Genomic DNA, 23642 nt, shown 5'->3' on the forward strand with positions numbered 1-23642 from the left:
CATTTTTTTTCAGGACACAGTAGTACAGTTTTGCACATGTACAGATGTAGCCACCTTTATCTTGACTGTTTCTCCGCCGAGACGGGCGTTTAGTCACGCTAAGGCGATAGCTGAGTTTAATCACAGGTAGGCGAGTTGAGGCGATCTAGATACTCATCATGCATTACACATCTCCACCACTGTGTGGCTAATGCTCCACTAATCCAGTACTTTCGATCGTACAGTATAGCGGCGGATTGATCTACAGCTCTGGCAATACTGTAGGCGTAACGGGAGGCGGTGGAAAAAGTATGGAGTACTGTATGTGTATGGAGATGCAACTACAGTAATTGTGTAAAAGGAAGAATGTACAGGACAATGTATAAACACCGTGCTTTTAAAATACATGAGCGTCTGGGAATGGAGGGCTACAGTAGCTAGCAGGAGGCGGTGGAAAATACCGTGCTTTACAAATGCGAGCGCCCGAGTCCTCTAAGGCATAAACCAACACCAATGGGGTGGGGGCCGGGCGCTGTTTGCAGTACTTTCACACATGAAATTGGGAGTCTCTCATGAGGCGTCGTGGGCTAGGGGTGAAGGCTCCCACGCTGGGGGTCCAGGGTTCGACACGTGATGTGCCTTCTTTTTTTTTTTTTATTGTAATAATACACTGTATTATTTTATCTACATTGTAAGACAGTCAATGGAAAGGTGCACACAAGTTACATATAAATCAGAGTACATCTGCAGGAGCGATTCTTTACGCTAAATGCAACTAAACAGCGGGAGTAAAATGAGGGTATTCTGACGCTACAAACTGAGCAAAACAGTACTGTAGATCTTCAGCGTTTGTGTATTGCACATGACCTGAATTCCCTCCCTGTGCAGGCTCCCAGGGGGGGGAAGGGCGATGGGGGTAGGGGGAGACGATGGGAAATACTGTACTGTGCCTTTGAAATGCAATTACATGAGCGTCCGAGTCCACTACGGCATACTGTAAACCAACACCAATGGGAAGGAAATGCCAACCATTTTTTTATGTGTTCCCGTGACATTCATTTAAAAAAAAAAAAAATTCTCTCTAATACATCCAATGGAAGGATGCACACAGGTTTCACATAAATCAAAGTACATCTGCAGGAGCGATTCTTTACGCTAAATGCAACTGCACAACGGCAATGAGTAGAAATGAGTGTATTCTGACGCTACTAAGTGAGCAAAACAGTACTATACAGTAGATATTCGGCGTTTGTGTATTGCACATGACCTGAATTCCCTCCCTGTCTACTGCATGATCTGTGCAGGCTCCCAGGGGGGAAGGGCAATAGGCTAGCAGGAGGCTACTGGGGACTCAGACTCATACAGTACTTGCATTTCAAAAGCACAGTATTTTCCACCGCCTCCCGCTTGCCCATCGCCCTTCCCCCCTGGGATCCTGCACAGGTCATGCAGTAGACAGGGAGGGAGTTATTCACGTAAACTAGGGCAAAGCTGCAGGAGCAGTTGTACTGTTTAGGGTCTATGCACCATATGGTATACATACAATTCTATAGCAGGGCAGACTCAATTGAAATGGCTACCGCCTGTGTCTCCTCGCCCAATGGAGGCCCTCGGCTATGGAGCAAGTAACAGCACAGATTTGGTAGGTCACGGGGCAATGCTGAAGGAGAGTCAGAATCCCCTAGCTAAAATACACAGGGGTGATAGGGATAAGTGAGGTCTTTGCGCATAACGATACACCGCAAAGTTCCCCATGGTTTTGATTATGCCTTTTCTTTGAACACGGTATTTTCCACTGCCTCACCCTACCCCCATCCCACTTTCCCCTTCCCCCCCTGGGAGCCTGCAAAGTACATGCAGCAGACAGGGAGGGAGTTCCGATCAGGTTACAAGACATGTGCAACAGTATACTACTGTATGTAGGAAAATCCACCGCCCACTCTGATTTATGTGAAACCTGTGTGCACCCTTCCATTGAATGTATAACAAAGAAAAATAATAATAATAAAGTGAATGTTACAGGAACACATTAAAAAAAGGTTGGCACTTCCTTCCCATTGGTGTTGGTTTATGCCTTAGGGGACTCGGACGTTAATACTTGTATTTCAAAAGCACAGTGTTTTCCACCGCCTCTCCCTACCCCCATCGCCCTTCCCCCCTGGGAGCCTGCACAGGTCATGCAGTGGACAGGGAGGGAGTTCAGGTCAGGTACAATACACAAATGCTGACGATCTACAGTACTGTGTTGCTCAGTTAGTTGCGTTGGAATACACTAATTTATACTCATTACCGCTGTGTATTTGTATATAGCGGAATGAATCGCTGCTGCAGATTTACTTTGATTTATGTGAAACCTGTGTGCACCCTTTCATTGAATGTACAACAAAGAAAAAAAATAATAAAGTGAATGTCACGGGAACATAGAAAAAATAAGAATTTACTTACCGATAATTCTATTTCTCGTAGTCCGTAGTGGATGCTGGGAACTCCGTAGGGACCATGGGGAATAGCGGCTCCGCAGGAGACTGGGCACAAAAGTAAAGCTTTAGGACTACCTGGTGTGCACTGGCTCCTCCCCCTATGACCCTCCTCCAAGCCTCAGTTAGGATACTGTGCCCGGACGAGCGTACACAATAAGGAAGGATTTTGAATCCCGGGTAAGACTCATACCAGCCACACCAATCACACCGTATAACTTGTGATCTGAACCCAGTTAACAGTATGATAACAGAGGAGCCTCTAGAAAAGATGGCTCACTACAACAATAACCCGATTTAGTTAACAATAACTATGTACAAGTATTGCAGACAATCCGCACTTGGGATGGGCGCCCAGCATCCACTACGGACTACGAGAAATAGAATTATCGGTAAGTAAATTCTTATTTTCTCTGACGTCCTAGTGGATGCTGGGAACTCCGTAAGGACCATGGGGATTATACCAAAGCTCCCAAACGGGCGGGAGAGTGCGGATGACTCTGCAGCACCGAATGAGAGAACTCCAGGTCCTCCTCAGCCAGGGTATCATATTTGTAGAATTTAGCAAACGTGTTTGCCCCTGACCAAGTAGCTGCTCGGCAAAGTTGTAAAGCCGAGACCCCTCGGGCAGCCGCCCAAGATGAGCCCACTTTCCGTGTGGAATGGGCTTTTACAGATTTTGGCTGTGACAGGCCTGCCACAGAATGTGCAAGCTGAATTGTACTACAAATCCAACGAGCAATAGTCTGCTTAGAAGCAGGAGCACCCAGCTTGTTGGGTGCATACAGGATAAACAGCGAGTCAGATTTTCTGACTCCAGCCGTCCTGGAAACATAATTTTCAGGGCCCTGACAACGTCTAGCAACTTGGAGTCCTCCAAGTCCCTAGTAGCCGCAGGCACCACAATAGATTGGTTCAGGTGAAACGCTGAAACCACCTTAGGGAGAAACCGAGGACGAGTCCTCAATTCCGCCCTGTCCGTATGGAAAATCAGATAAGGGCTTTTACAGAATAAAAGCGCCAATTCTGACACGCGCCTGGCCCAGGCCAGGGCCAACATCTTTAAGTGGTTCCAACCAATGTGACTTTTGGAACCCAAAAACTACATTGAGATCCCAAGGTGCCACTGGAGGCACAAAAGGAGGCTGTATATGCAGTACCCCTTTTACAAACGTCTGCACTTCAGGGACTGAAGCTAGTTCTTTCTGGAAGAAAATTGACAGGGCCGAAATTTTAACCTTAATGGACCCCAATTTCAGGCCCATAGACACTCCTGTTTGCAGGAAATGTAGGAATCGACCCAGTTGAAATTCCTCCGTCGGGCCTTACTGGCCTCGCACCACGCAACATATTTTCGCCAAAAGCGGTGATAATGTTTTGCGGTTACATCCTTCCTGGCTTTGATCAGGATAGAGATGACTTCATCCGGAATGCCTTTTTCCTTCAGGATCCGGCGTTCAACCGCCATGCCGTCAAACGCAGCCGCAGTAAGTCTTGGAACAGACAGGGTCCTTGCTGGAGCAGGTCCCTTCTTAGAGGTAGAGGCCACGGATCCTCCGTGAGCCTCTCTTGAAGTTCCGGGTACCAAGTCCTTCTTGGCCAATCCGGAGCCACGAATATAGTGCTTACTCCTCTCCATCTTATAATTCTCAGTACCTTGGGTATGAGAGGCAGAGGAGGGAACACATACACTGACTGGTACACCCACGGTGTTACCAGAGCGTCTACAGCTATTGCCTGAGGGTCCCTTGACCTGGCGCAATACCTGTCGAGTTTTTTGTTGAGGCGGGACGCCATCATGTCCACCTTTGGTTTTTCCCAACGGTTTATAATCATGTGGAAGACTTCTGGGTGAAGTCCCCATTCTCCCGGGTGGAGGTCGTGTCTGCTGAGGAAGTCTGCTTCCCAGTTGTCCACTCCCGGAATGAATACTGCTGACAGTGCTATCACATGATTTTCCGCCCAGCGAAGAATCCTTGCAGCTTCTGCCATTGACTGCTTCTTGTGCCACCCTGTCTGTTTACGTGGGTGACTGCCGTGATGTTGTCCGACTGGATCAACCCGGCTGACCTTGAAGCAGAGGTCTTGCTAAGCTTAGAGCATTGTAAATGGCTCTTAGCACCAGGATATTTATGTGAAGTGATGTCTCCAGGCTTGACCATAAGCCCTGGAAATTTCTTCCCTGTGTGACTGCTCCCCAGCCTCGCAGGCTGGCATCCGTGGTCACCAGGACCCAGTCCTGAATGCCGAATCTGCGGCCCTCTAGAAGATGAGCACTCTGCAACCACCACAGGAGGGACACCCTTGTCCTTGGTGACCGGGTTATCCGCTGATGCATCTGAAGATGCAACCCCGACCATTTGTCCAGCAGGTCCCACTGGAAAGTTCTTGCGTGGAATCTGCCGAATGGGCTTGCTTCGTAGGAAGCCACCATTTTTCCCAGAACCCTTGTGCATTGATGCACTGAGACTTGGCTCGGTTTTAGGAGGTTCCTGACTAGCTCGGATAACTCCCTGGCTTTCTCCTCCGGGAGAAACACCTTTTTCTGGACTGTGTCCAGAATCATCCATAGGAACAGAAGACGAGTCGTCGGAACCAGCTGCGATTTTGGAATATTGAGAATCCAACCGTGCTGTCGCAACACTACCTGAGGTAGTGCTACACCGACCTCCAACTGTTCCCTGGATCTTACCCTTATCAGGAGATCGTCCAAGTAAGGGATAACTAAAACTCCCTTCCTTCGAAGGAGTATCATCATTTCGGCCATTACCTTGGTAAAGACCCGGGGTGCCGTGGGCCATCCAACGGCAGCGTCTGAAACTGATAGTGACAGTTCTGTACCACAAACCTGAGGTACCCTTGGTGAGAAGGGTAAATAGGGACATGAAGGTAAGCATCCTTGATGTCCAGAGACACCATGTAGTCCCCTTCTCTTGAATTTGAACCTCTGTATGTAAGTGTTCAAAGATTTTAGATTTAAATCGGTCTCACCGAGCCGTCCGGCTTCGGTACCACAACAGTGTGGAATAATACCCCTTTCCCTGTTGCAGGAGGGGTACCTTGATTATCACCTGCTGGGAATACAGCTTGTGAATGGCTTCCAAAACTGCCTCACTGTCTGCTTTTAAAGCCCCAGCGTCATGCTGAGGGCTTGGCAGAGGCGGGAGAGGGCTTCTGTTCCTGGGAACTGGCTGATTTCTGCAGCCTTTTTCCTCTCCCTCTGTCACGGGGCAGAAATGAGGAACCTTTTGCCCACTTGCCCTTATGGGAACGAAAGGACTGCGCCTGATAATACGGCGTCTTCTTATGTTGAGAGGCGACCTGGGGTAAAAACGTGGATTTCCCAGCTGTTGCCGTGGCCACCAGGTCTGAAAGACCGACCCCAAATAACTCCTCCCCTTTTATAAGGCAATACTTCCATATGCCATTTGGAATCCGCATCACCTGACCACTGTCGTGTCCATAACCCTCTTCTGGCAGAAATGGACAGCGCACTTACTCTTGATGCCAGTCGGCAAATATCCCGCTGTGCATCACACATATATAGAAATGCATCTTTTAAATGCTCTATAGGCAATAATATACTGTCCCTATCTAGGGTATCAATATTTTCAGTCAGGGAATCCGACCACGCCAACCCAGCACTGCACCCAGGCTGAGGCGATTGCTGGTCGCAGTATAACACCAGTATGTTGTGTAAATACATTTTAGGATACCCTCCTGCTTTCTATCAGCAGGATCCTTAAGGGCGGCCATCTCAGGAGAGGGTAGAGCCCCTGTTTTGACAAGCGTGTGAGCGCTTTATCCACCCTAGGGGGTGTTTCCCAACGCACCCTAACCTCTGGCGGGAAAGGATATAATGCCAATAACTGTTTAGAAATTATCAGTTTTTTTATCGGGGGAAACCCACGCTTCATCACACACCTCATTTAATTTCTCAGATTCAGGAAAACTACAGGTAGTTTTTCCTCACCGAACATAATACCCCTATTGGTGGTACTCGTATTATCAGAAATGTGTAAAACATTTTTCATTGCCTCAATCATGTAACGTGTGGCCCTACTGGAAGTCATATTTGTCTCTTCACCGTCGACACTGGAGTCAGTATCCGTGTCGGCGTCTGTATTTGCCATCTGAGGTAACGGGCGCTTTAGAGCCCCTGACGGCCTATGAGACGTCTGGACAGGCACAAGCTGAGTAGCCGGCTGTCTCATGTCAATCACTGTCTTTTGTAAAGAGCTGACACTGTCATGTAATTCCTTCCAACAGGTCATCCACTCAGGTGTCGACCCCCTAGGGGGTGACATCCCTATTACAGGCAATTTGCTCCGCCTCCACATCATTTTCCTCCTCATACATGTCGACACTAACGTACCGACACACAGCACACACACAGGGAATGCTCTGATAGAGGACAGGACCCCACTAGCCCTTTGGGGAGACAGAGGGAGAGTTTGCCAGCACACACCAGAGCGCTATATATATACAGGGATAACCTTATATAAGTGTTTTTCCCCTTATAGCTGCTGTATTGTTTATACTGCGCCTAATTAGTGCCCCCCTCTCTTTTTTAACCCTTTCTGTAGTGTAGTGACTGCAGGGGAGAGCCAGGGAGCTTCCCTCCAACGGAGCTGTGAGGGAAAATGGCGCCAGTGTGCTGAGGAGATAGGCTCCGCCCCCTTCTCGGCGGCCTTTTCTCCCGTTTTTCAGTGTAATCTGGCAGGGGTTAAAATTCATCCATATAGCCCTGGGGGCTATATGTGATGTATTTTCGCCAGCCAAGGTGTTTTTATTGCTGCTCAGGGCGCCCCCCCCTAGCGCCCTGCACCCTCAGTGACCGAAGTGTGAAGTGTGCTGAGGAGCAATGGCGCACAGCTGCAGTGCTGTGCGCTACCTTGGTGAAGACAGGATGTCTTCTGCCGCCGATTTTCCGGACCTCTTCTTGCTTCTGACTCTGTAAGGGGGCCGGCGGCGCGGCTCTGGGACCGGACTCCATGGCTGGGCCTGTGTTCGATCCCTCTGGAGCTAATGGTGTCCAGTAGCCTAAGAAGCCCAATCCACTCTGCACGCAGGTGAGTTCGCTTCTTCTCCCCTTAGTCCCTCGATGCAGTGAGCCTGTTGCCAGCAGGTCTCACTGAAAATAAAAAACCTAAAACTAAACTTTTCACTAAGCAGCTCAGGAGAGCCCCTAGTGTGCACCCTTCTCGTTCGGGCACAAAAATCTAACTGAGGCTTGGAGGAGGGTCATAGGGGGAGGAGCCAGTGCACACCAGGTAGTCCTAAAGCTTTACTTTTGTGCCCAGTCTCCTACGGAGCCGCTATTCCCCATGGTCCTTACGGAGTTCCCAGCATCCACTAGGACGTCAGAGAAAAAAAGGTTGGCACTTTGTGACTCTCAGCATGGGAGGTAGGAGCCTTCATCACTAGGTTGGTATGGAAGGGGAGACAATTAGCTACCGGAGGGTACCAACCCCAAGTTTCTGTGACCCCCACAAGGCTCATGGCAAGCGTCGGAACCTATGGTGGGTCTGAATTAACGGTCCCATTATAGTCTATGGGAAAATGGGTCCACTTTGCGTACTGATATCTCTGGTTCTGGGTGTCCCAGAGACTCAGGACTGGTACCATACAAAAGAGGAGACTCTTGGCTTTCTGGGCAGACCAACCACTAGTTTATGTGACACTGGAAAAGGAAACGGGAAGCAACCGTGTTTCGGGTCCCCTCCAGTTGTCCGCCTAGCTTGCACAGGATACAGGGTTTCTGGCTAGAAAGGAAATACTGTACAGAAATGCTAAGCATGGTAATTTGACATCCAGGAACATAGGGAGGAGTTTTTATCTCATTCCATTATACTTAGAAAAATTACACTTGCCACTGTACGTTACAAGCTGTTTGTGCTAATTAGTACACTAGTAGAACATACTGTACAGAGATACAGTACTAAGGACAGTGATTTGGCATCCACGAACTTAGGGAGGAGCTTTTATCTCTCTCCATTGTAATCTTTCTAAGTATAATGGAGAGAGATAAAAGCTCCTCCCTAAATTCCTGGGTGCCAAATAACCGTCTTTAGTATCTCTGTATAGTATTTTCAATTAGGGTACTAATTAGCACGGACAGCTTGTAAAGTACAGCGGCAAGTTTAATCTTTCTATGTAAAATGGAGAGAGATAAAAGCTCCTCTGGAAGTTCCCAGATGCCAAATCACCATTCTTAGTATCTCTGTACAGTATGTTCTACTAGTATACTAATTAGCACGAACAGCTTTTAACTGGATGCCAAATCACCATACTTCGTATCTCTGTACAGTATGTTCTATTAGGGTACTAATTAGCACGAACAGCTTGTAACGTACAGCGGCAAGTTTAATCTTTCTATGTATAATGGAGAGAGATAAAAGCTCCTCAATAAGTTCCTGGATACAAAATCACCATACTTAGTATCTCTGTACAGTATGTTCTATTAGGGTACCAATTAGCTGTTTGTGCTAATTAGTACCCTAATAGAAAATACTATGCAGAGATACTAAGGATGGTGATTTGGCAACCAGGAACTTAGGGAGGAGCTTTTATCTCTCTATATTATACATAATAAGATTAAAATTGCCACTGTACGTTACAAGCTGTTTGTGCTAATTAGTACCCTAATAGAAAATACTATGCAAAGATACTAAGGATGGTGATTTGGCAACCAGGAACTTAGGGAGGAGCTTTTATCTCTCTATATTATACATAGAAAGATTAAAATTGCCACTGTACGTTACAAGCTGTTCGTGCTAATTAGTACACTAGTAGAACATACTGTACAGAGATACTAAGTACAGTGATTTGGCATCCACGAACTTAGGGAGGAGCTTTAATCTCTCCATTGTAATCTATCTAAGTATAATGGAGAGAGATAAAAGCTCCTCCCTAAATTCCTGGATGCCAAATTACTGTCCTTAGTATCTCTGTACTCTATGTTCTACTAGTGAGTCCGGTGTACCGTAATGTGCAGACCTAGCTTATCCCTATCGCCCCTGTGTATTTTAGCTAGGGGATTGTGACGCTCCTTCAGCATTGCCCCATAGCCTGTAAAATCTGGACTGTTACTTGCTCCGTAGCCTAGGGCCTCTGTGGGGCAAGGAGTCATAGGTGGTAGCCATTTCTATTGAGTCTGCCCAGCTACAGAATTGTATGTGTACTGTACGGTGCATAGAACCTTAACAGTAGAACCGCTCATGCAGCTTTGCCCTAGTTTATGTGAATAAAAAAAATAATAAAGTGTCTGGAAAAAACTAACATGCATTTGTACTTTAGGAATCGAACTCAGGACTCTGAGTATAGGAAGCGGAACACTTCACCACTTCGCCGCAGACAGATGAATAAATCCATTGGTTTTGATTATGCTGTAATGACTACAGGATTAGGACGCTAACATACTGTACAAAATTCCTAATCTCAAGAGGCAATAGTGAACTTCTAACACGTCCATTTGCGACAGTGTACACTACTGGTTTTCTGTTGTTTTGTCTGCGGGACTTGGACGCTCACATATTCATAAAGTACTGTAGATGGATCATATACTGTATGCTGTACTATCTGTGTCTGTATCGTATATACTGTATTAAATAATGCAGCGCAATGAGTATTTACTGTATGCAGCGTAATGAGACGCCTTAGTAAAGTAGTCCTTATTATATATTTCAGTATTGTATTTTACGGGAGACCACACGCATGCTCAGTGGTGATTGTAAAAAGCGACATCTGGTGGATGATCGCAGGTATTACACATAAAGGAAACGACAAACGCTCTGTCTGCCTCCGTGCGATTAGGTACGCCTCTCTGTGACTAGGCGCGCCTCCCTACGCTGCGTATGCTCGATCGGGACAAACGCCTCAGCCAGTCAAGATAAAGGTGGCTACATCTGTATATATTTTTGGATTGCACTCACACAGTGTTATGCACGATTACCTGTGATAACAGCTATTGTGCTTAGTGTGTTGGTTGCAGTGCCCCAATACCATAGTCTTTGTAATCCTCTTCGGCATTTTTTAGGAGCGGATACTTTCTCTCTCTCCAAGGCTTAGTACATAGACCCCATGGCCTATACAGAAAATACATATAACATGGCCTATACAGGAAATAAATATAGCATGGCCTATACAGGTTATAAATATAGCATGGCCTATACAGGAAATAAATATAGCATGGCCTATACAGGAAAGAAAAATAACATACAGCTTTCTGTAAATTTGAGTGGATTGTTATCATTTATGTGTATGTAAACTTGAAAATAAAATATTGAATATAGTATGTCCATCCAGCCAGTGAAGCTCATTTGGCAGGAAAAAAAAAAAAACTTTCAAAGGATTCCGGTTAAGGATGTTTTATTTTTTTATTTTAGCACTTTTTTTCTTCCTTCTCCAGAACTTCTATAGGTTAGAAGTATTGTTACAGTCCATTGTCTGCCTGTATGTTTAAAACGGACACAATATATTTTTCAGTAATACTCAAGTCTGAAACCTCAACAACTTAAATGAAATTTAAGATTCCATTACAAATATTGTTCAGACTAGGGAGGTCAATCCATGGGATTCCAATCAGCGGGATACCGGGATTGAGCATCAAAACACCCAGGATATTAATCCCGGGATTGGAGGAACCAATACTGTGTTTTCAGGATTAAATTTGCAGGTGCAGGCTCCTCCACAGCAGCCAGCGGTGCATGTAAGTAACTGCAGTGCTGCTTATTCTTCTGGCCAAGGTACGGCACCGCTCTTCCATCGGCTCAGAAGTGGCCTGGGCCATAACCTATAACGGCAATGTGGAGGCTGCAAGCCAGTCTACAGGCCTCATAGTGCTTTCTGCAACTCTACAGACTGAGGCGACTATGGTAGAGAAAGGAACAGAGAGGCGGAGCTACTCTCCTTCCAATGTCTGCAGCTTGACGTCTGTAGAAGAGCCTGAGACGAGTGACATGCAGGATGTAAGGTCAGGCCCATTTTTCAGTGGAGGGGCTGTGGGGCAATGAATGTATTTTCTTTTTTTTACTGTCGGGGACATGAATAATAATAGTTTTTTTTGTACAAGTCACTCCTGGAATTACAAACATAGGGAGTGATTGGTTCACTAGTTCCAACTGAAGTAGGCTTAGAAACTTTTCCTTGCTGATTTACCCAGACTTTTTGTTAAGTAACATTATATTCAATAAATTATCCATTTAATAATACACACATTCAGTTTACACAGGTATACAGCTAATGGCCAGAAAATGCTACCCCCCACCACAGGCCTGCAGGTAATAATGATCATTTGCCATTCACTGCAGCTCTACTCACAATTTATAACTCTACAATACAGCTCCGCAAAGAAACACAAACCGGCGGGGGGCGTGGCCACGGCGGCAAGGGACTAGGCAGCAGGATTGAGGAGCTCCCTGGATATTAATCCTGAACAAATCCTGGGGCTCTCTCTGTGGCCTTCCCTTGGCTCCTCTCCTGTTTAGCGGCACTGGGGAGGCGGCGGGCACAGTTTGAAGACCCGTGCGAGCACTCCCGGCTCGCGCCAGCGGCCGCCCGGACTCCGGGCCTAGGCCGCAAACAAGACCCCGGCCTCAATTTTCGGAGCTCCACCGGACGCGTGTGCGCGATCGCGCACCCGAGGCGGCCACAGCGGCCTGCGGCACCGGAGGGGAGCGGCACCCCACTCCTGCACCCCCAGGGCTCCACACTGGCACAATCCTGCTCCCCTGAAGGCTCGCTGGTACAGGGAGTGAAGAAGGGAGAATCAGTGTGCTGGGCGGCCATTTTGCCTGCAGCTTCCTGTGTCTCTCCTCACTGCATGGTGCAGTGTATATGAAGATTGAATTGGGCTGGATGATTTGAGCTGGTCCCTGCTGCCCTGCCTTTTGCTGCTGGAATACCATACACTAGACACATATATACCACTGGATCCCTCTGGTCCCCCCTTCTCCCTTCAATATTACAGCTGGATATCCTGGTCCCTGGTGTGCCGTTGATATTGCATTCATCACCCACTGTTATACTTCTTGACACTGAACATTGGGCCTTGATACGATGGTGAGGGGCGGCCAGAGGGCGGCCGCGGCTAAATTGGAGAAGTTTGCTCGACAGCCTGCAACCCAGCCGACGCAGTCATCTCCTAAGCCCTCCCCTTCTGCCAGAATGGATCCCCCGGCCGGGGCCGACTCAGGGGTGAATATACAGCCATCTGCTCCTTCCATCCAGCAGGTCTTGGAGGCCATAGCGGCCAGCGAACAACGCCTGTCGGACAAAATGGAGAAGGTGCAGTGCGATTTATCACTGCTGCGACAGGACGTCCAGCGAGTCCGGGCGAAACTGAGACGCGGGTCTCTAATCTGGAGGACCTCAGCGGCCCTTTACAACGATCTGTGTCTGCAGTTACACAACAAGTCTCGACACTGCAAACTAAACTCCTGGACATGGAGGGCAGACTCCGCAGAAATAATGTGAGATTCGTGGGCCTACCTGAAAAGGAAGAGGGGGCACACCCCGAAAATTTCCTGGAGTCCTGGCTAAAAGAGGCATATGGCGCTGAATCCTTTACCTCCCAGTTTGCAGTGGAGCGGGCTCACTGAGTGCCCTTCCGGCCTTTGCCCCCAGGCGCCCCGCCACGAACTTTTATTGCAAATTTCCTGCACTATAAGGATCGGGACTCTGTCTTGCGCCTGGGACGCGTGAAGGGCCCCCTACTCCAGAACGGAATCCGGGTGTCGGCATTTCCGGACTTTGCAGCGGACGTTCAAAAAGACCGGGCCCAGTTTCTTCCCATTAAGCAACGTCTTCGTGACCTGAATCTACCCTACTCGATGCTGTTCCCCTCCAGGTTGCGTGTGGTGGCAGATGGGGAGACCAAGTTCTTCAGCTCGCCAAGGGAGGCGGCTTCCTGGTTGGACAGATATGCTCCAGGGGTCCGCCAGCTGGCTCCAGACTGACACCAGGTCGCCCTCCTCTATGGGCCTACAATCCGCAAGTATAAGTCCGGGGAGCTTCCTCTTGTTTAGTGGTTCTGGACTTTACTGAAAAGTGATATAAACGTATAAGGGTTTTTGTATTGGGATTGTTTTTGATCTGTACGCCTAGTACAGTGTTGCCGTAGGCTTTGGGATCTCCAGGGCTAGAGTTCTGTTAGGGATATGGGTATGCCACAGTTCGGGGAGGTATACGGGGTGGGGGGATGTTCGGGGGCCGCTGTTGGCTTCTCAGCAGTTTTTTTGTTATGTGTTTTAGATTTATGGTGTCTATATATTTGTCAATCAGACAGTGTGGTGAGGTTGTACTGTTTTATGGGGTTCGGCTCTGGGACCGGGGCCTGCGGACGATATGATTGCGTGAGCGGAGCGCCGTGTGGACGGGCGGTTGCCCGGAAGGCATCGATGATGGTATTTCCTCTTTGCCTTCTGGTGTCTAGGAGTGCTGTGTCCCTGTTGATACATTGGCTGACATGTCTCCCTTAAAATTCTTGGCGTGGAATGTCCGGGGCATTAACAACAAAGTAAAGCGATCCTTAGTATTTAAAATGATCAAGAAATATGGCCCGGACATTATTTGTCTGAGCGAAACCCATTTGGAGGGTAATAGGCTGTTGTCGCTCCGCAGGCCTTGGGTGGGTTGGGCGTATCATTCCTCGCACTCCTCCCATTCCCGAGGGGTGTCGGTTATGATGAAGAGGACAGTACAGTTTGAGTTGATCAAGGTAAATACAGATCCATATGGTAGATACGTGTTCCTAGAATGTAAATTGTATTCACGTAATTTTTTCCTATTGTCTGTGTATGTTCCTCCCCCGTTTTCGTATGATGTCCTGCAGAAGGCCGCCTCATTTGTTGCTTCCTCCCCCCACACTCCTGTCATCTGCCTGGGGGACTTCAACAATGTGTTGGATGCCTCTTTGGACAGATGGAGGACTCCTCGGGATCCAGGGGCGGGGGGCGACCCGAATTCATCTAGATCTAAGTTTGCGGATTGTCTAGATAGTATGCAGTGGGTAGATGTCTGGAGGACTCGGTATCCTACGCTTCGGCAATACTCCTGCTTTTCTAGTACGCACGGCTCCTTTTCCAGAATCGACCTGGCCCTGGTCTCACCTGAACTTTTGCCTGGTGTGGCGAATGTTCATTATGAGGCACGGGGGGTGTCCGACCACTCACCCCTCGTGCTGTCGCTGGATGGGGACTGCCAGAGGGGACAGTCGTATTGGAGGTTGCATCCATCTTGGTTGGCCCAGCTGGGCGATTGCCCGGATTTAGCGCCCACGTGGGAGGGTTTTTTTGCGGATAATGTGGGCACGGTCCCAGCCCCGGTTGTTTGGGATGCATTCAAGGCTTATTTACGTGGTACATTGATTGGCAAAATTGCTGCCTGCAAGGTAGCTCGCAGGGCGACGGAGAGACAGCTTGAGTCTGAGTGTAGGGACCTGGAGACACGCTATCTGACAGAGGGTACCCCTGCGCTGAAGGCCCGTTGGCTGATGGCTCAAAAGGCCTGGCTTGCTCACCTTTCAGACAAAAATGCACGCTCCCTCTTGTTTAGGGCCACTAATATATATATGCAGGCGGACAGACCAGGTAGTTTGCTGGCCCATTTGGTGCATTATGACCGACCTGGGACCACGATAGCGCAGCTGCTTGGCCCCGACGGCTCCACGGTAGATAACACCCCTGACATTGCACAGATGTTCCTCCTTTACTTTAGGGAGGTTTATGATAGTCGGCTGACATGCTCCATGGAGGACTTAGACCTGTAACTGACAAATATACCCCTTTCTAAACTTTCCCCTGAGGCTAGGGATGCCTTGGACGCGCCTTTGACTCTGGAGGAGGTGACGTCGGCGGTGGAGGGGTCTCCTAGTGGTAAATCCCCGGGTAGTGACGGTATTCCCACGGAACTGTATAAACAGTACATTAAGTTCTTTGGTCCTAAGCTGCATGACACGTATGTTGATATGTTTGCCGCTAACTGCCTTCCTCCCTCAATGTCCGAGGCTATCCTTATAATGCTCCCAAAACCTGATAAGGACCCTAAACTTTTGGAGTCCTACAGGCCGATCTCCCTCATCCCCACCGATGCCAAGATCCTGGCGAAAATTCTCGCGGTCCGGCTCAACTTAGTTATTGAATCTATAATTCATCCGGATCAATCCGACTTCATGCCTGGGAAATCCACATCCATTAATTTGCGCAGGCTGTACACTATTTTGCAGGCTCCTCACGACTTCCCCTCGGACGCGGCTGTGGTCTCATTGGATGCGGCCAAGGCATTTGACAGCGTTGAGTGGCCCTACCTGTGGGGAGTCATGAGGAACATGGGCTTTGGCCCTAATTTTATACAATGGATCAAATTGTTATATCAAAATCCACGCGCCAGGGTCCTGGTAAACGGCTACATCTCCTCCTCCTTCCCTTTGACACGGGGCACCAGACAGGGTTGCCCCCTCTCTCCTGCCTTGTTTGCCATAGCCATCGAGCCCCTGGCTTGTTTGATTAGGTCGCACCCGGACATTGGGGAAATTGATACGGGTTCATGCACTGACAAAATAGCCCTTTATGCGGATGATTTGTTGTTATTCCTCCGAGACTACGCGGTGGATATGCCTACTGTGTTGCGGGTCATAGAGACCTTTGGTGGGTTTTCAGGTCTCCGCATAAACTGGTCCAAATCATTTATTATGCCCATTATGGGCTCTCCCCCCCAGGTTCCGAGACTATCCCTGCCGCTATGTTGGACAGACCAGTTTAAGTACCTTGGGATCCTAGTTACTAACAATCCATCAGACTTTGTGCCCTTGAACCTTGATCCTCTTGTACAGACATTTGTGCGCAAGTCGAGAGCTTGGTGTAAGCTTCCGCTGACAGTGACGGGCAGGGTTGGCCTCATTAAAATGGTAGTTTTGCCTAAGCTACTGTATGTTCTCTTGCAGTCCCCTGTGTACATCTTTCCAGCCTTCTTCAGGAAATTAAATAGTGTCATAACGTCCTTGATATGGGCCAATAAAAGGTCTAGAATAAAATTATCTACCCTTACCAGACAAAAAAAGGACGGCGGCTTGGCCTTGCCCCACTTCCAATTGTATTACTACGCTGCTCAGTTGTCACATATCGGTATTTGGCTCCGAGGAGGGGAGGAGGCTGGTTTATGCTGGGCGTTCCTTAGGTGTTATTACCCGGATCTCTCCCCGGCGCAGGTTCTGGTGGGGGGGGAGCCCTTCTAGATTCTCCCCTCCTATTGTCTTTCAGGCCATGAAGATATGGCTAGCTTTGAAGGGCCTGCTCGGGTACGAGGGCATGGACCCAGATACTCCCCTATGGCACTCCACATCGCTAAGTGAACTGGGGTCTCTCGAGACCGGGGAGGTGTGGGCTCCGTATTCGATAATTTCAATGTCTCAGCTATATAGCGATGGTTCATTGAAATCGTTTCAGCAATTAAAGGAGGAGTTTGGACTTCCGAACTCTCACTTTTACAGATTCTTACAGCTCAGGCACGCCTTGCAGGCGCAGTTCGGAGATTCTCCCCCGGCGCTCCTCCCCTTCCCCATAAAAACATTTCTACACTCACTGGGTCGAGTCAAGGTGATCTGCTTCACCTACTCGTACCTTCTTCAAACAATTCATGCAGACCCGCTCTCGAATCTTCGGGAGAGCTGGGAGTGTGACTTGGGCCCCATAGATGGGGAAGATTGGGAGAGCACTCTGGGTAACCCGAGCCAGGTCACCAAATCACTGCGGTTTCAACAGATACAGCTCTTCATTCTGCATAGATCATATATGACGCCAAGCAGGCTGGCCAGATTTAGGACCGATAGTGTTGATATTTGTCCTAAGTGCGGGGCCGCCGGAGGCACCTTCTGGCACCTTACATGGGAATGCCCATTGCTGCAGGCATTCTGGGCTGGGGTCGGGTCGATTCTGGAACATACGGGGATACCGAGAGGCTTGCTGACTCTGAGATTTTGTATTTTGGGGGTGGGCAATCCTGACCCTGGGTCTCGTTGGGAAGGCATATATGCCCGCAGTATGTGCGCTCTTGCTAAGGTGTGTATTGCGCGGACATGGATGGCTCCGCATCCTCCCACGATACCTGCATTCAAGGGTTTGGTAAATGATACCCTATTAAAAGACCGCTATATGTATATATGAAATATAATGCCCTTAACAAATACGAGAAAATATGGTCTCCTTGGATCAATTCCACATACTCATTCCTCGCCCTTCGGATTTAGGGGGCACTGGCTGTCATTGCGGTGCGTTATTTGGGCCCTGAGGCGCTGAGCCGGACCTCTTTCTCTCCTTTATCGTAGTTTGTTTAATTATCTTGCTACTGCACCACACCTTACACACCTTAGGTTGACTAGGTTTGAGTTTGTTTAAGGGGGTTTTGTTTTGGGTTAGAGGGGTTGTGGGCTATAAATGGCCTACTAGACGGGGTATTTACAATAATGGTTTGGGGAGAAAATATCTAAAATGTTAAGTATGTGGATCATGATCCGTTTACGGACTTCAGAATATATGTATTATGTGGGAAGGATGCACGGGAACAGCAATACGGGGAACGTCCTCTGTATATGTATATCCTTGGAGAGGAGTATGGTTCAGTATAATGTGCAATGTCGAATGTGCTTCCCAGTGTACACTGAAATGTCTGTATCATTAATTATGTTGTTGAATACAAATACTCTATTCAAAAAAAAACACAAACCGGCAATCATTTTCAAGTAGTAAGGGTTCCTGGCAGGCTATTTGTTGTACAGAAGTAGCATGTACATCATGAACCATGACAAGAGACTGTCTGCCCTTTTAACTTATTCTCAAACAGCCAGCAAGAACATGGGTAAACTTTCACCGCTATAAAAAGTTTCCAGACTGCTATATAACCATAACTTAATAGGTCGGCCCCTGCACTTAAAAAGGTAACAGTGGAGTATTTTTGTTCAATTATTTTAACTTTTTTACTTCCAAATGTGTTTTGTGCAGCTATGCGTGACTCACAAAGCATAAAGCGTGCTGCTGCGATACAGGATTGCCTCCAGACCTCAAACAGATAAAATGGTGTCTGAAAACTTAAACCTTTAATGAAACCCCTGGAATTTCATAAAAAAATAATAATAATAATAATAATAATAATATAAAAAGAAGGACAATTATAGGACAGATGCAAACTTTTTCTTAATTTTTTGACTTAAAGTTTTGATACTACACATAACAGGGAACATGCAAATTGCATAGTCATGTGACGGTGACTAGTAATACTGCAATGTAAAGTTCACCATTTAGTACAGTGTCGTGGTTTGCTTTCTCTTCCTCAGAATCCCTTTATCTCCTTCAAAAGACCTGATGCGATAAACATTTTACAATAAAATAGCTTAGTGACCTGGATTAACGGAAAGCGTTTGTGTGTGATAATTAAAGTTTATGTCCAGCCACGCATTACATTGGAGTTTAGCTTGCAGAGTGAACATGCCTGGGGATCTGTGTAATCAACATCTGTGAGTAACTAACACAGCGCTGTTGGCACATCTTCCTGCACATCACCGTAGGGGAGATGAATCAAGACTCTGAGAGAGATTATTATTACCAGTTACTCCTATAGCGCACACATATTCCGCAGCGCTTTACAGAGAATATTTGCCCATTCACATCAGTCCCTGCCCCAGTAGAACTTACAATCTATATTCCCTATCACATGCACACCCAGACACATTCACACTAGGGTTAATTTTTGGATTGTGGGAGGAAACCGGTGTACCCACCCAAGTACGGGGATAATATACAAACTCCGCACAGTTAGGGCCATGGTGGGAATCAAACCCATGACCTTAGTGCTGTGAGGCAGTAATGCTAACCATTATACCATCCGTACTGCCTTAGATAAAGTGGAGATGTTGGGCCTAATTCAGAGTTGATCGTAGCAGTAAATTTGTTAGCAGTTGGGCAAAACCATGTGCACTGCAGGGGGGACAGATATAACATGTGCAGAGAGAGTTAGATTTGGGTGGGGTGTGTTGAAACTGAAACCTAAATTGTAGTGTAAAAATAAAGCAGCCAGTATTTACCCTGCACAGAAACAAAATAACCCACCCAAATCTAACTCTCTCTGCAAATGTTATATCTGACCCCCCTGCCGTGCACATGGTTTTGCCCAACTGCTAACAAATTTACTGCTGCGACCAACTCTGAATTACCCCCGTTGTCCAGATCAACCAATCAGCTCCTAGCTATCATTTATCTAGCACAGTCTATAAAAGGACAGTTGTAAGCTGATTGGCTACTATAAGCAACTTCTCCATTTTATCTCTTTCATAGGTTTGATGCAATCCTCCCTGTGAGACCAACCACTGCAATGCCGGCTTGTTTGGTTCCTTCCGAATTACAGGGATCTTTGATACCGGATAGTTATGCCATTTATATTATGGGAACAAGTAACTGAAAAAACACTTTTGAAGTGCTAACCAGAGATAAAGTACTAATCAATCTGCTGACCGGTTTCTCTACTTTGCTCTCAAAGCTTTGATAAATCTCCCTCACAGTTTGAGTTGGGTAGCTGCAACAACTATCTACAGTATGCTAGACCTTATTAGTAACACAAACCCAACACCTACATAGCAGCAAATATTGAATGAAGAGGCTGTAGTGGGAAGGGTTAAATGGTCTGCAACTAGAGAAAGCTATCCGTTTACAGGTAGAAGAGGTTGCGATTTTACGGAATGCAGCTTTCTTTCTGCAGAAGTCTAAACTAAAGGTTCTCTTTCAGTTGATCAATGTAATGATTACACTTTTGTCTTTTAGATTGCACACTATGGGCATGATGTGCTACACGTGGACCTATTCATACAGAGTGTATCATACTATTACACAATGTCATTTTTCCCATATATGTCTTGGTTCCTCATATGGCTCATCTCCCACACTGTACCCTTTGTAGTGTGCCCAATAACAACTGCGTCATAGTGGGTTATTTAATTCGACAGTTTGCAGGTAGAATTCATATTCGACCTATTCAAAGCCCGGCCTGATTTTTCAACTTGATGATCCACGTGTTTTTGACAGTTTTTTGGTCCATGTTCACCCACGCCAATTCGACAAAAAAAATGGAGCAAGAAGCTATGGAAAACACCCGCGATTGAATAGCCAACGGCCGAATTAGTGCCGGTTTACCGACTGTTGGACAACTCGGCACAAATTGAATACCATAGTACGCTCGTGGATGGGATGAAAAAATACACAGAGCTGACAGTTTTGTTGGGATCCTACTCCTAGCATTAGGACACTGCAACCAACCACACAGTTTGTGTCAGCTCTTCTAGGCGTGACCTATTCCACCCAGTAGTGCATCCAAGATGGCTGCCATGCCTGGTGCCTTTCATGGGTGGACTATATAACCTGCAAAGTTAATAGCCAAAATGTCTGCACCAACCCGGCATTATACTTCTATTGATCTCTAGGTTTTTGTTATCTTTAATTATTTGTGTGTTTTTTCTACTTGCTGTAATCCTAAACTCATGGTACATTGTACTGTGTTTCTGATGTCAGTAAAGCGAGTCCTGCTGGAGAAAAATGCTATATTATTACTATTATATAACAGTTTAAAGATGGAATGAGAAGAGCACCATTTGAGTACAAGCAGTGTGATGACTCCTAATACTCCTGGGCAGGACAGATTGGAATGTGGAATTTGGCGGCCAGAACTACAGTGCAGATGGGCAGAATGGAAACACCACAGAAATTCAGCTTGAACATTGATGACAAAAGTCTTTGTAAGGTAAACCAATACATAGAAAGGAAATTGTTACCATCATACCTTCACAGCTCCAAGTTGCTCTTTCCGAAATCGTTCCAAGGGTTTAATGAGTGTTTCATTTACGCTCAGTGCCTGGTAAACAGCAAAAAATAGTTAAAACTGCAATATGTGCTATCCAAAACATTAAAAAGAAACCGATTTAACAGCAATAACTAAACATGTAACAATCCACCATTTACCGCCAACAGGTTACCAGGTACATTACGCACTTGCCTTGTATACATTAGAGCTTTGGTCCAAATCCTTAGGACCCCTCCATACTCATGTCTACATTATTTCTACACATGTAAAAAACACAGTCACTAATAATGCAAAGTATAAATAACTTTAACCCAAACAACAAGAGTCACACATAGGGGTCGATCCTATTACCTGCAAAGGGTGCGTTGTGCTGTTGCTGCTGTGTTTAAATGCCGGCAGCGGCGCCCGACCACGCACCCTTCGCGGGCTGGTTTGGGTTTAACTTGCACCAAAGTGCTCGGAGCCCTTTTGTGCGAATTTGGGCCACCGTAAAGTGCGGCTGCAGCCATGATGATTCACACACACAATATCATCGCGGCTAATAGGATCAATCCCATAATGTGGGTTTATGTCTGATCTATTTACCAGTAATCACACAGTATTTCCAATCAACACATGTGCACCAAATAAACAGTCATACGTCATATACATCCACATGCAGATATTGTTTAATCTAGGAATCCTTAATACTGGAGAGGCAGATGCAGGTGAACACAGGCCAAACATAATTCAGGTGTACTCACATACAGATGTATCCTCATACATCTAGCCTGAATACACCATGCGCCGTGAGATGCCTGGTGGGAATGAGCCAACAGGTCTTATCCAACTCTTCTTGTGCCAAGCATTTTTTCACACAGATATACAAGTGTTGTATACAAACTGATCAGCACAGTATCCTGGCGAGTCCTAGTAACAATCATTGTGATTAAGACATTTTCAGGCAAAAAAAGATGCTCGGCACAACCAGAATCTCACAGGAACTGGAGCACCAAGATGGGCTATTTGCTGTGACTGCAGCAACAATGTATGACGACACATCTGTAACTGCAACTGAGGTACACACTGTCATGAGTTGCATCTCCTGCAGGTGTGGAGGACTGGTGCAACACATCATAATGATGGTGATGACAATACCAGCAGCACTAGCTATCTGCTTCTGATTGGCTGACTGTGGAATGCAGGCCAGATCAATGCTTGTGAGGGCCCTGGGGAAACTAAGATGTGGGGTCTGCCTCCAATAAAATTGATACCGCTCACCTTGCCCCACAGTTCCCCCTATATGCTAATCAGTGCTACCACCCTCTGTGCCCCCCGAGTACTCACCTCCAGTGGCATGGCCGGGTCCACATGAATGCTTCTGCTCTGTGTTTCTCACGTACAGAGCAGGGTGGCTCCTGAGTCACCTCATCAACACTGCGGATGTGATGTGTCACAGGACGCTGATGGGGGGACTGGGGAGCCGCACTGCGCTGTATGCACCATGCAGGAAGAACACTGCATGGGCACATGTTATTGCAATTGCTGGGTCAAGCCGACCCTGTCTGGGCCAACACTGTGTACTTGGGCCCTGGAGCAATCACCCCAGTAGCACCCTCCAGCTGAAAGAAACCACACTAATAAATATACTATTAGGTTAAGTATCTGCCATCTATGCACATTACTTGAATTGATTTGGAATGCAGCAGGAAAGATCATACCCATTGCAAAACCCAGATGTTTGTATTATTTACAGTATTTATGTGAAATTTCTTTTCCTTCCTTGACCATGTCCCTGTTTAAGAGGAAGGGATCTCCCAACCCTGTAGCACTGGAATCTTAAGATTAACCATTCTGGCCATGCCTAGTGCATGTGTTGTGGGGGTCTCTATCTCCAGATCAGAGAGTTCCTGGAGTGTCTTTAAAACCTCATACAGTAAACCAGAGAAGTCGTCTTGTGATCTTGCAGCATTAGGAGATGTAGCTGAAGATTACACGTCTCATCTTTCTCCTGGAAACTACTCCAATGTGGTGGAAAGCATTCCAAATAGTTGGAGGACCTTTCTTACTGTCATACATTGATGACATTGTTTTTGATGCATGGATTTTGAGATATATTCTTTTTTTGACAGAACTACTTTTTGTATGGTATATAGTTATTTGTGGTTTTATACACAGAGACATATATACAATTATATACATGGATTTAATGATCAATGGCTGGAGAAGAAAAAAGAAGACAAAAAAAAAAAAACCATTACATAGATACCAAACTGATGATTGCACTTATAAATGTGTTAATACGAAATATACTGGGTAACGTGAGGCAATAACCGGAGTCCTGGTAAAAAATAAGATTTTACTTAA

The 23642-nt window shown here is 46.7% G+C and overlaps 1 protein-coding gene across 4 annotated transcripts in view; it reads right to left on the reverse strand.

Annotated features, from left to right (window-relative positions):
* Positions 1-23642, reverse strand: part of ARHGAP10 (Rho GTPase activating protein 10) — a 614077-nt gene that overhangs the window by 398422 nt on the left and 192013 nt on the right. For all 4 annotated transcript variants that reach the window (XM_063920579.1, XM_063920578.1, XM_063920581.1 and 1 more), the window contains exon 4: positions 21276-21347. In XM_063920579.1, coding sequence (XP_063776649.1) covers positions 21276-21347 — 72 coding nt within the window. The remainder of the gene's footprint in view (positions 1-21275; positions 21348-23642) is intronic.

The sequence above is a fragment of the Pseudophryne corroboree genome, chromosome 1 (genome assembly GCF_028390025.1).
Source record: "Pseudophryne corroboree isolate aPseCor3 chromosome 1, aPseCor3.hap2, whole genome shotgun sequence".
NCBI lineage: Eukaryota > Metazoa > Chordata > Amphibia > Anura > Myobatrachidae > Pseudophryne > Pseudophryne corroboree.